The 13,930-nt window shown below is 43.6% G+C and overlaps 2 protein-coding genes across 7 annotated transcripts in view; one reads left to right on the forward strand and one right to left on the reverse strand.

Moving 5' to 3' along the window:
* LOC308472026 (uncharacterized protein) overlaps nt 1–2,677 on the forward strand; it is a gene marked incomplete at its 5' end in the record, with an annotated part of 286,484 nt that extends 283,807 nt beyond the window's left edge. For 2 of the 3 annotated variants that reach the window (XR_013983244.1, XR_013983247.1), the window contains 2 exons: nt 487–575; nt 1,413–2,677. The remainder of the gene's footprint in view (nt 1–486; nt 576–1,412) is intronic. The other variant, XR_013983242.1, reaches the window with a different exon arrangement.
* The window catches only part of CACNA2D2 (calcium voltage-gated channel auxiliary subunit alpha2delta 2), a 529,531-nt gene that overhangs the window by 74,220 nt on the left and 441,381 nt on the right, over nt 1–13,930 (reverse strand). For all 4 annotated transcript variants that reach the window (XM_080996409.1, XM_080996408.1, XM_080996407.1 and 1 more), the window contains one exon: nt 11,202–11,280. In XM_080996409.1, the coding sequence (XP_080852535.1) occupies nt 11,202–11,280 (79 nt within the window). The remainder of the gene's footprint in view (nt 1–11,201; nt 11,281–13,930) is intronic.

A 13,930-nucleotide genomic window follows, 5' to 3' on the forward strand; every position in this document is an offset into this window, starting at 1 on the left:
AGGCAGGGATGGAGGAGGAGCCCATTTTAAACAAATCTATATCCATAATTCGTTGGTTCCAAACTGATCAAGCTTTGTTCACATCAGAACACCTCTTGTATTGAGATCCTGCCTATGTCTCCATTGTTCATACATTGTCAGGGTTTTTTTTTTTTAAAAAAAAACCAACTGCATTTATGCAAAATTATATGCAAGAAGTGTATATTATATGCATAATATATATAAAAGGGTCAGGCTTCATGCTATACTATATTTCTGCAGCATAATTTTACCCACAGCAAGATAGCACATTCAGTAAGAGCATGAGACTCTTCATCTCAAGGTTGTGGGTTTGAGCCCCACACGGGGCAAAAAGATTCTTGCATTGCATGTGGTTGGATCAGAGGACCCACGTGGTCCCTTCCAACTGTATGATTATGATACATATGATTTTTATATCGTTATTTGCATCGTAATATGTATCTGTTTATGTGCTGGTTATTTTAGGAAACCTGGAGTACATATGCATATAATATGGAGGAATTGTTCGTGGGCTTAGCAGAACCAAAGAAAAAAAGTTGCCTGATAAGATGAAGGTGAGATACAGGAATTAGGGGGGGGGGGCGGAATCTGTGTAGATAAATTAGACATCGGGATTTTCAGAAGATTCCACCACATCTATGGCTAAAGAGGGCTTTCCAGTCACGCTTATGGGATTTTGGTAGCAGAGTTTTATCTTTCACCCTGTTCCCTTTTTAAAATAGATTTTCCCGTTGTAGGAAATACAGTGGTACCTCAGTTTTTGAACGTCTACGTTGACGAACATTTTGGGTTTCAAATGCCGTAAACCTGGAAGTAGATGCTTTGGTTTTCGAACATGCCTCGGAAGTCAAACATGCCACACGGCCTCCACTGAGTGGACGATCCTGAGGCCTAGCTGTCGGCTATTGAGTTTTCGGTTTTTGAACATTTCAGAACTCGAACAGTCTTCCAGAACAGATTACGTTCGAAAACTGAGGTACCACTGTAATTGGTGCCACTTACAGTGATTCCCAAAGGCATTGTGAGATGAAATGGCTCTGGGTAAGGACATTACCTTACAATGTAGCTTCCTTTCAGGGAATCCTTTCCCTTGAGGGAAAATGTATATATGCTTGATAAGGCAACCAGGCCCCCACAACAATGTCCCCAGAAGAGTGATGTGAGGTGAAATTTTTCGTAGGGGAACAATTAGGGTCAGAGCTTACAAATATGCCATTGTCATCTTAACTGGTTCCCATTCCATTTCTGAGCCCAATTCAAAGTGCTGCTTTTTCACTTCAAGGCCCTTCATAGCTTGGACTCATGGTACCCGGAGGATTGACCTTTCTGTACATTTTATTATCATACTCCTTAACGTGTTGTTTTTAACATGTTTGTTTTTATTCCATAAGTTGCCCTGATAGCTTTTTACAATCTGAAGAGAAACCAGAGTATACCCTGACCTGATAACTTTTTGTTACAAAAGAGCCTATAAATACTGAGTGAACAACAAGCAAACAGCCCTTGGAAAACAGCAGCTTCAGCTACTCCTGCAATAGTTCAAATTGTTTTACAGTCCCCAACCACGTAGCTAATGCCTGCTTGCCACCCACCCACCATGAACGTACAGGTCAAGCAAACACTGAGATGAAGAAGTCCAATTCCTGCTTTTAGGTTGGTTGTTGCAACCTCAGTAATGTCACTCCAGCATTTCTGAAGCCAGTATAAGGTTCACAACAGCGGCAGAAAGAAATATAGCTTGCATTTCATTGTAGCTTTGAAAAAGCGTCTAAGGACAGTTACCCAGCAGAGGGAGATTTTCCTTTAAGGCAGGGGAAAAACACCTCCAGCTTGTTTCTCCCTGAGTTAACTGATCTCATGGAAGAGCTGGCCAGCAGCCTGATGTCTCTTGCAAACACAAACAAAATGCACATCAAATAGCGGGCGCTGAACCTGCATTACTTGCTCTGCAGCTGCTGCCTGGGATGGTTGTAGCTAAAATCTTCCACGTCTTTCCAAGGGGAATGCCACATGATGGAAAGAGCACGAGGCCAACTTGAGAGCAGCAATAATAATAATAATAACTACAGTCCATTTAGCATCCGAGGCTTTTACAGCAAATGTCTGTTGCTCTATCTACTGGTCTATGGCATGTGTCCATCAAGCACATTAGTGGACTACTCTACCCAGTGCAACTATTGGCCCATCTATAGCATCTGTGAACCTAGCTGTCCACAGTGTTGCCCATCACTCTGAAGCATCTGCCTATTTAGTTACCATATCTATTTAGCAGCTCCCATATGAACTCTGCATATGACATCTTTATCTATTTCTCTACGACTTCCCTCATTTATGGTAAATTCATCCACAATAAATGAAGGACACTGTGCCATTATTTTCTGTAGACAGGGAAACAGAGGTACTGACAGCAAACAAGTGCCAAATGATGGAAGAATGAATAAGATACAATGGCAATTTCTCTCACACATTTTCTGTTCACATGTTTTAATAATCCTTGAGAAACTTAATTGTATAAAATATTTACTGACATGATGAGCTTGTAGAACTATGATTTTCCCTCTTTGTACACAAAGGCATTGCACAAAACTTGAATGTGTAATTGCATTTATTTTGTCTTATTTATTCATATAGAAGGCCATTAGTTTCTTGTTAAAGTTTGTCTGCTTTCTGTTGCTTTTCAAGTTTAATGTTCTTGGAAATAGTTGCTGTTAGGCAGAACTTTTCCAATAAAAGTTGTTTTATACAGTATTTTCTACCTTCATAATGTAAACCTGAGGACTGGGATTGCCTTGGTTTTTAAAAAGACTGACCCATAAGTCACTCTGAAGACTTTTTTGGCTGAAGAGTGGAAGAACAATAATGCTTAAATATGTTAGTACATCCTTGAGATGTGCATTTGGCTATAAGCAGCACAGGACTATCTATCATCCCAGCCCCCAATGTATTACTCGATCTACAAAAATGCTGCTCTAAGACTGTCTACCCCAGCTGTTATGTGGTTATATGGGGAAATAGTAATACAAACATTCAAGCTGCACTTCATGCAAGTAAAGGCTAGTACTTCTCTTGGATCTACAGTGGTACCTCTAGTTACGAACTTAATTTGTTCCAGAGGTCCGTTCTTAACCTGAAACTGTTCTTAACTAGAGACATGCTTTTGCTAATGGGGCCTCTTGCTACCGCTGCGCCGCCAGCACACAATTTCCGTTCTCATCCTGGGGCAAAGTTCTCAACTCGAGGTAACTCTTCCAGGTTAGCGGAGTTTGTGACATAAAGCGTTTGTAATCCGAGGTGTTTGTAACTCGAGGTACCACTGCAATACATTATTGCTATGAGTTTGTGGGAGGTAGATTGTATACCTGAGCCCCCTTCTAATTTCTGGATCCAGCATGGATTTAATTCCTGGAATAGCCAGGCCCTCTAAGTTTGGGGCATTAAAGGACCAAAGCAAGTGGCTTTGTGCCAGATGAAAAATGATAGTTAGCAGTGCTATTTTTCTAGAAAAAGAGGTGCTGGAACTCACCGTTGTTCTCTTATAATGGCAATGGCACCCACCTTAGAGGTGCTGGAAGCGATTTACGGCTGAAAAAAAGCCCTGGTAGTTAAAAAGACAAAGGCCAGAGTTGGGAGTTATGTGTGAGAACTAGAAGTGAGAAGCAGCAGGCTATAAGCAGCACATATATCTGGGAGAGACAGAGCTATGCCGGATTCCTGTTTGATTCCCATAGCTGTGGCTATGTGAGAAGCAAGACCTTTCTGGGGTGTCAATGCTGTGTAAATAAAGCATATATTGTAAAGACACAACAGGCTCCACCATCCTTCATTCCAAGGAAACAGAACCCTGGGTAAAGGCATGGAACCTACAAGGGGTCGGCGGCAGGAAGGGGGCAAGCTGGCGAGCAACGGGGTCAGTGGGATGGTGGGTTCCCCAAAGTTTTCTCCCCAAATTTTTTTGGGGGGTATGCTAATCTACCATGCCCAGTGTGTATAAATGTAAATTAAACAATATTGCAAAACTTCCCAAAGTCTCAATATTTACTGCTCACATAGAAAGCTGCTCCTGGAACTTACTCCTGTTCGGTAATGTAACTGAAGCATGACATAATATGAACTAGGCCATAGTTGTAATGGTTGAAAAAGTTACTACTAGGGGCAATCAAGAGGGCCAGATTCATATTATGGTGCTTTAACGAACAGCAAACATTTCCCCTCAAAACAAATTTTCCTCCTAGACCTAGAGCTTCTTCTTACTAACTGTATCATTCTTGCGTCCTATTCAGTTGCTGGAATACAATGAGAGTGGACTCCCTTGTCCTAATATTCTTAAATTATATGCCCCTTTTATTCTTGTTGGTAAGTAAACTCAAAGTGGTAGCCAGTAACAAACAGTTGGACATCCCTCTTGCTTTATCTGCCTAAACTCATTTCTTTCTGGTTCAGGAGCGCCTGCTGTTTTCAGTGGAGCTCCTTCCTGCATGTGATGTCACTATTGCTCTCAAAATGCCTTTGATGTCAGAACCAGAGGCCTGGGGGCACTAGCAGCAGGAGATGACAAAGCTCTCAAGAAGCAAAGGCTCAGCTCCTCCTCCTCATGCCACTCAGAACAAAGGGCACAGGGAGAGAGAAGGGGAGAACAGAGCCTTCATCCATAGGGGAGGGCACTAAATAGGTTTCCGAAAGGTCACCGAGAAAATACAGGGAGGCAAGTGAAAGCCACAGTTGGGATAGTCATATAGTTGTCAGGGAGGAAAATAACGAAAGGAAACCAAAGCCAACAATAGGACCTTGACAACATAAATGGTTGCCAGAATCTATTCTTCTGCTGTGGTCTAAACCACTGAGCCTAGGGCTTGCTGATAGGAAGGCTGGCGGTTCGAATCCCCACGACAGGGTGAGCTCCCATTGCTCGGTCCCTGCTCCTGCCAACCTAGCAGTTCGAAAGCACGTCAAAGTGCAAGTAGATAAATAGGTACCACTCTAGTGGGAAGGTAAACGGTGTTTCTGTGCGCTGTTCTGGTTTCACCATAAGCGGCTTAATCATGCTGGCCACAAGACCCGGAAAAACTGTCTGTGGACAAATGTTGGCTCCCTTGGCCAGTAAAGCGAGATGAGAACCGCAACCCCAGAGTCGTTCGCGACTGGACTTAACTGTCGGGGGTCCTTTACCTTTACCTTTAGCAGTGGTAAAGTAGATGCTACATGCAATAATAGACAATGAAGAATTTGTGGCTGTAAAAAATGGAAATCAGCCTTGGAAGACCAAAATCTTGAGAAGACAAGTAGCATTTCCAAGGAAATGTGGGGTGGAATGTGGCTGAGGAACAATTTGGAGCAGAAATGTGGCTGGCAGAGTTAAGTGTTAAGCAGCTCCTGCCCCAACCCCTTCAATCCAAATAGATGCCTGGGGCTGCTTTTTGTTTTAAAAAACCCACACAAAACCTACTGGTGTTTTATGATATGCATAGGTGCCCCCGACTATATTTTCCTGGTACTGAGGAATGCTCCCTGTTGTTATTAGATATCAACAACATAACTGGGTTTGTATGTGGCCAATACTGTGTGATCACCACAGTCAGGGCCAGCAGAACATAGCTGACTTCATACTATAATTATAAGGTTGCTTGAGGGGGTTGTTACTTTACTTTTTTATTTTGCCATGCCTGCATGGCAGGCCTTTTGTGACTGGTGCCTACAGCACTCTCTAAAAATTCAATATGAGGCCACTGGTCCAAAAAGGTTGATGACCTCTGGGCTCCTTTAACCCTGACAGGGTTAACCACAGTGCTTAGTTTCTAAGATGAAGGTGTTGGCAATGATGTCTTCTAGGAAATCACTCTGATTATTATTTGCTAGATTTCTTGCTGGCCTTCCCCAGCCTTCATCACGATGCCCCAGTGTGGCTTACATCATTAGGCAATATTAAAAACAGTTAAAACAGATTACAAGGGCCTCCCGATTAACGTCAGTTGGGTGCAAAAGGGTTTGTTTACTCGGTGATAAGGAGGCCCTCACAAGCACAAGGGAGAAAATTTCTGTGCTGCTGTGTGACAAAGTCCTGTAGCACCTTAAAGACTAAGAAATCTATTTTGGCACAAGCATTCATCATCAAAGGCCCCTTATTCTTTATTATTTCTTCAAATGCCCTGGAGTTGAGCCATGACACTGACAACAGTTTCTGGGGCTAAACCCTAGCAAGCTCTGTCTTAGTACAAATTAATTAATCAAGTTAAGCAGTTGAGGCAGGAAACAGTTGTGCCTCTGGCGAAGAGCTCATCAAGCCTGATCAACGAAATGCTGAAAACAGATTATGACAATTGCTGCTGACATTATTTCACTTGATGTGATGATGTGGGAGTGGGGGAAATGTGCAAGGAAGTGGTCAGAAAATGGCAACAGCCACATGTCTGACTGATATGAGTGCATGCATCAAAGCTCTGGGATGCCTCTCTTGGCAAGCTCCTGTACTGGGATGCAGAGGAAACCAAAGCACTTCCATGCATACAAAGATGTGCAATAAAGGCTGCTAAGTAAGATGGCCTGATACATACACACGAAGGCATCCTGAACAAGCATTGTAATTGAAATATATTTGGAGTCGAGAGTGGATTTCATGCTCTTTATTCAGCTCATAGTGGTGAGGAGGAATGGAAGTTCCCCCAGAATGTCTGCTTTATATACATTATTTACACAATGGGCCTCACGTGATTGGCTAATTCCGGGATTCTCCTGCAGGCCAATCAGGTCGCGGATTCACTTCTACCTGGAGCTGGTTTGGGTGGCTCCTGTGGACCAATCAGACTGCTGCATTTTTCCAATTTCTGGCAATTAAGGTCCTCGCCGCGCCTGTGGCATACAGGAATATTTTCCAATCCTCTTTTGCTATACCTGTGTCTGTTATTCCTAATAGGAAAGCTTCTGTATTTTTCACAAAGTTATATTTAAACTTTTTTTTTTAAGATCATCATATACTATATCCCAGATTTATTGCTGTTAATGTACTGAGTTGAATAGGATCCAAAATGCAGCAGTCTGATTGGTCCTAGAACAATAGGATTCAGAATGCAGCAGTCTGATTGGTCCTAGAACAATAGGATCCAAATTGCAGCAGTCTGATTGGTCCTAGAACAATAGGATTCAGAATGCAGCAGTCTGATTGGTCCTAGAACAATGCAGCAGTATGATTGGTTGGCAGGAACCACCCAATCATGCTCCAGATATAAGTGAATCCACAACCTGATTGGCTTACAGTAGAATTCCAGAATTAGCCAATCATGTGCAGCCCATTGTGTAAATAATGTATATAAAGCAGATACTTTGAGGGGACATTCATTCATTCCTCCTTACCACTATGAGCTGAATAAAGAGCATGAAATCACTTTGCGACTCTGAGTATATTTCAAATTCGAACCCCAATGAGAATTAGCTACATGTACAGCTGACAGAAAGTCACCACAACTCAGGTGAGGCTGAAAAGGCCAGGAACTGAAGGAGAGAAGAAGAGAAATAGGAATTTGAGCATGAATGACCAGAGGTATTCTCATGGGACAGGACAATGGGAAGATGGATTACTGCAAGCCCAAAGGTTCACAGGCCTCCACCATCTGCTGACAGATACAGGAGGTGTGAAAGGAAAGCCAGAGCTGCTGAACAAAAGGGCAGATGAGGCAATCTTGGATAAATGAGAGGCAGAGACAGGAGGCTTCAGATACAGAGGAAGGTGAAGGAGATTAAAGGGGACTGAATGTGATGAACAAAGGGAACTTCAGACGGCAGGGAATGGGAGGGGTGGACAGCAGGGAACAAGAGGGAGGCCTTTGTAAAGCATAGGCAGATGCTGCCATACTGGTCTTGCAGAATAAGAGACAAAATCTGGAAAGTGATATCCTAATCTGTTATCATAACAACATGCAAGCTTTTAAGTTACACAGAACCTTTCATCTGTGTAACATACGACCTTGCATACTTTTAAAGAAGCAGAAAGAGATCCAGTATAATAAATTACTACTGACCCAAATGGCCTTTAACTGGCGTGGTCTTATTTTATTCAATATGCTGCTGATCTTTTGATTTACTGTTGCTTCGTTAGGGTTTTGATCATTTGTTTTTGCTGGCTGTTTTATATTTTAAGATGTTGCTTATCTCTGAATTTTGTAATTTTAAAAAGTTTAAACAACACTATATCTTTTCAGTTTTGTGCTTTATAATTGTGGCCTGATGCAGACTGCATGGCTCCAGCCTCAAACCCTGCACACTTTTTTGCTCCTCTCCTCCCTCCATTGCTTTGTTCACCATCTAGCTTGACAAAGAGTTCTGCAGAACTCAAAAAGCTTGCATGCTACTTTGTGACATTTTGGTTTGCCTAATAAAGGCGTTGCCCTACTGTGGATTTTTGAATTTGTTTAGAAAGGTAGCCCAAAAATGTTTTGAACGCACACCCACAGTGCTTTATCCCATTTTTCTCCCTGAGGGAAAAGTATAAATGGCAAATGATTGTCCTGTACAAATTTAAATGCAAGAGGTAAACTGCAGAACACTAGATGCTTCATGCATGATGACGAACCAGCCTCTAGCCCTTGGGACATGTGCCATTTCCCTTCCAACCCAGATCCGCATCTTGCTATTCCCCCTTCCTTTTCAGGCATGAGAGCTGTGAGGAAATGGAGCTATGGAGCTGTGGCACCTACACAATGGAACACTTGGTCTTTATTTGACCCTTACCCTGTTTACCTTTCATTGGCAAGGGAAAACTTGGTATGTTCCCCACAGGATTACCTGGATGTTTTTAACAGCTGCTGTTTCCCCCCGATTATGAATTATTTTATCAAGTGATGCTCCATGATTCTTATTGTGTGTCTGGTTTCTTGATGATGTCGATGAATGATTTCTTTATGTTTGCGGCTTAGAGTCCAAAATTTTGACTGTTTTACAACAAGGGGAGGAATCCTTTGTAGCCTGAGGGAGGCATTCCCTTGTAGCTACCCTTCTAGAGGCCACATCCCAGTCTTAAAAGGTAAAGGTAAAAGGGCCCCTGACCATTTGGTCCAGTCATGACCGACTCTGGGGTTGCGGCGCTCATCTTGCTTTACTGGCCGAGGGAGCCAGTGTACAGCTTCTGGGTCATGTGGCCAGCATGACTAAGCCGCTTCTGGCGAACCAGAGCAGCGCACGGAAATGCCGTTTACCTTCCCGCCGGAGCGGTACCTATTAATCTACTTGCACTTTGACGTGCTTTCGAACTGCTAGGTGGGCAGGAGCAGGGACCGAGCAACGGGAGCTCACGCCGTCGCAGGGATTCGAACCGCTGACCTTCTGATCTGCAAGTCCTAGGCTCTGTGGTTTAACCCACAGCGCCACCCGCGTAGCTACCCTTCTAGAGGCCACATCCCAGTCTTAGGTAGGGCTAATGCAAACAAGTGCATGAGGCAACAAGGGGACGCAGGGAGTTGGATGGGGAAGTCCCCATAAGACTGCCTCTAGCCCATGGGCCAGAGGTTTCCCCACCTCTCTTTCATACACTGTTTTGGGTGCCACCTCTCAGTAGAAATATGGCCTGTAAATGCTAAAATATATAAACAAACAAAAATATTATATTTATCTGCAGCTATAATTAGTGGCAGCATCCTGGGAAGGCTCTTGTTTTCTCTGTGCTGCAGCTGTGCAGAATATTCAGCCAAGCAGTACATACTGTGACAGAATGCTTGCTGTTACGGAAACGTCCTCCCTGTTTCTAGTAGGCTTCCTTTCTTTGCCAAAGAGCAAAGTGCTTTGCCCAAACTGTTTATATACTTTGCTGCTGAGATATTGGCCTCAAGTTTTCCTTAGGTGAGCAGACAGACAGCAGCTGGTTCTCTTGGCTGAGCTCTTGGTAGCCATGGAAGGAGTTAGCCCAGTGGAGAGAAGCTCCCTGTAGGCGTCTCTGGATGGCAAGTGAAGACAAGAGCACCTATGATCTATTTTCACAAACTAATGTTAGAGTGGATTGGGGGGGGGGAGGACTCCATCAAAATAGTATTTAGACAACGAAGTGATTCTTTTGAACTAGAAAACACAAGATGATTGTGCACATAAGTACATTTTCACCAAAAATATACCCCAGAGTTTCATTATAATGTTCCTCTAAAATTCAGCTTTTGGGTTATCAGGAAAAAACCCTGTTAAGTGTTCTGGAAGGAGAGAAAAAGGAGAACAGACATTGGGGATGGAAGTCTCATTAATGCATGTAAGTTGTCCTGAATGATGGGACAGGGCAGGTTATAGATCTAAGAATGTATGAATGAAAGTTAGTTAATTCACACCCCCTGCTACCTATGTTGGGAAGAGGTGTTCTCAGGCACTGGGTACCTGAATAGTTTTTGTACAATTAGGAGAGGTGACTGAAACAAGGTCTAATGTAATAGCTGAAGACTATTCACTAGATTAATCTGATGGCTTAGAGACCAGGAGATCCAGCTGAAGTAAGTATTAAGTTAAACAAATAGGGGCTATAAAAATGGTTGTCCCAATCCGGACAAGGTGATACTCCCTTGGAGAGAGATGTTGGCCTCACTTTAGGATCAGGAACGGTGGACCGAGATGTTGTCTATCAACACTGCATGTTGTCTATCAACACTTCACCTGGATTTGAATCTGAAAGTGGATTTCCATCCACTTTCTGATGCAAATGGCTACGCATAACTACAGGTGACTGTAGGTGAAGTGGAACAAGTAAGTTCAGACAAGGGCCTTGGAATGTGGAGCTATTAGGGTCAATTTATGCAAGATACAGGGTATGCAAACATCAGTTATCAGTACCATGTTCCACATGCAACATTCCTTTAAAAAGTATACTTAGAACATGTGCCAGTCCATTTCTTGATTCCGGATGCCGGGTGGGCTGACTCAGGATTGTTCACATCAGAGATTACCGGTTCTTGAATAAGAAATGTTGCTTGGCCTTCACTGTCTTCGTGCACATATCACACTAATCATGCTGATTATGTAAAACTAAACCAATTAAACTATGAATAATAGCTGAGCATCACTGGCTCAGTGGAGCGAGTTGCTTACACTGGTCTACTCTGGAAAACAGAAAGCTAACTTTCCCCTCCACTCTTCTGACAGCAGAGGATAGTTTCTCCCCTCTCACATTCTGCTTGACAGGCTAACAAGAGGTAATTCTGTACTTAAGCCACTCTCCCTACCTTTGTTAGCACACGCCATCCACTGCAGAGGAGTGACGTCATAGTTATGCTGTCCAACAGAAAAGGTGAACACTCGCACCTGTGAAAAGGAAAAAAAGAGTGATTTCTTTTGATACGGAAGGGGGGGGCATGTCTTCTTCTTCACCTTCTTCGCTACAATATATCCATTTATTTCCAATTGCCAATGTCAAAAGGGACTAAAATCTATAAAATTAATAGAAAATCAACTTGCCAATTTGCTCAATTTCTCTAGGACTCCATGACGCCTCCCCTGCCCTCCATAATCCCTCAAGCAAGGTGTCAAGACCCTAATCCTGTCAAATCGCTCTGCCAAGCCCTTCCTCCGGGCGATGCCAGGTGACATACTATGCATACATGGACCATTGTCTTCTCAGGATGTGCTTATCTGTGCATATCTCCAGCTCTGCATATTCCCCCCTCCCTCCTCCATATGTTAATCCGGTGTAACTCAACCTCTTCCTAATGTATTCGTGATGTAATCTGTGTAACCCAACCTCTTCTTAATGTATTCATGATGTAACTGGGATGTATTTTGCACTGTATTCTGGGACATGGAGGGAAATGTCACCCCTTTCTCGCTGTTCAATCTCTCCTTGAACCTGTTGCGCAATAAACTCGGATCTCCTGCAGCTTGCTCCTGTCTCCGGCTGAGCTCATTTTCTTCCGCAGGGACCCGCGGACTTAGTCTGACGAGCTGGGTGGCAGAGTAACCCCGCACCCAGATTTTACCGTAACACTTTTTAATAAAGAAAATAAGATTGGTAGCATCCTTCAATAACCGTGGAGGGTTTGCCAACACCCAAGCCCATAAATGCACACATTTTGCATCTGAAATGCAAGCACCTGTAAAGGAAAATAGCAGATAGAGATTCTACAGGTAAGTACTTACTAGGGACTTATCTGGCTGCATGGTAACTACATGGCACCTCCCTCCCTCTGACCATGCATCTCCTGCACCAAATATATTTTTTTAAAAATACATTTTCTAAGGTGTGGCAAAAAGTTTGATCTTGCACATGGTGGCAGCTGGCTGCACCCAACTAGCTGCGGAAGCAAACACAAAAAAGGAATGTTCAAGCAGCTACCATGCCTTCCAGTTTCCCTGTGCTAAGATAAATGCTTGAATGGTGCAGTACATGCTCTGCAGCTGGGTGGCTTCATGTACTCTGTAATTTATAGCCTGCTGCTTGGAAGCACAGTTCTTGATCACTGCTCCTGTTGTAGTGATAACTAGAAAACCAGCAAAACAGCCAAAGCTTAAAGGTAAAGGTAAAGGGACCCCTGACCATTAGGTCCAGTCGTGGCCGACTCTGGGGTTGCGGCGCTCATCTCACTTTATTGGCCGAGGGAGCCGGTGTACAGCTTCCAGGTCATGTGGCCAGCATGACTAAGCCGCTTCTGGTGAGCCAGAGAAGCACACAGAAACGCCGTTTACCTTCCCGCCGGAGTGGTACCTATTTATCTACTTGCACTTTGATGTGCTTCCGAACTGCTAGGTTGGCAGGAGCTGGGACCGAGCAACAGGAGCTCACCCCGTAGTGGGTATTCGAACCGCCAGCCTTCTGAACAGCAAGCCCTATGCTCAGTGGTTTAACCCACAGGGCCACCCGTGTCCCGCTTACACCGTGTTAAATAGTAAAATGGAAATTATTTATTTGTAAATACAAATTCTCCAGAAGGACCAAGGTGGCTCACAACACTATAAGACCCATCAACAATGTTAAGCCCTTGATGTACTTAACTAGGGGGTCTGTTCCTACAACCACTGGATGGGCGGCAGTTGTGGAAAAAATGCTAACACATGCTGGCTCCCATCAACTATGTGTACCAGATACTGTGATGCGCCCACCCTTCAGCACAAGCAAGCAGGTGCCACTCTAAACCCTTTCTTGCAGTGGTATGGCAAAAGCAGAACCCTGTGTGTCATGGCAACTGCCCATGAATTTTCAAGCAGCTGCCACCAACCCAGTGGCCACCTGGATTGGTCCTAAGATCAAGTACCTGGTGCAAGTAATATGGCTGTTCATCACTTACCAGTTCAGGTTTATCACTTAACAATTCACATCACTAACATAAAGTGCTTAAATTATGCTGGACATCATTGTGCTGCTATTCAGCAACACCTTTGCACAGATGCATGTCACAGAAAGAACTATTCTGTCTGGTTGTCAAAGCCAGGAGCTACTCGTTTCCCAATGGCACAATGAAGAAACCTCAGTTTTCAAGCAAAATGAAGTAAGCAGATTGAAAAGCAACAAGTTGACAAAATCACATTCCTGAACGAAATGTGTTTGGGATCTAGGTCCAACTGTTAGGTTTTAAATACATATGGTTGTATCCAGTCTTAAGTCTTATGCAGAGTTTGGGCTCAGCAGAGGTTTCTGAGTCCAAGCCAAGCACACATTTATCATTGTGAGATGAGCTGCAAGCTAAACGGACTGCCATTCCTAAACCCATTATGTGGGTGGAGAGACCTCTATCTCCTGAATCAACAGGCCCACAGGAAAACTTGCGTGTATTATTTACAGATTATCTGGGAAGGGTCTTATCACACAAGTGCTAGAGGACTGGACTCTCCATCAAATGGGGTCAAGAGGGAATAAATTTGACTCCCACACTACTATTGGTAAGAGTTGCTACTGTTGTAAGCAGTACCCACTCCCTCAATTTCTTTCCTTTGTTGCCTGCATGCAGGTACAATGAGTTTG

This window comes from Podarcis pityusensis (genome assembly GCF_964106645.2).
Source record: "Podarcis pityusensis genome assembly, chromosome: 2".
In the NCBI taxonomy this organism is placed as follows: Eukaryota; Metazoa; Chordata; class Lepidosauria; order Squamata; family Lacertidae; genus Podarcis; species Podarcis pityusensis.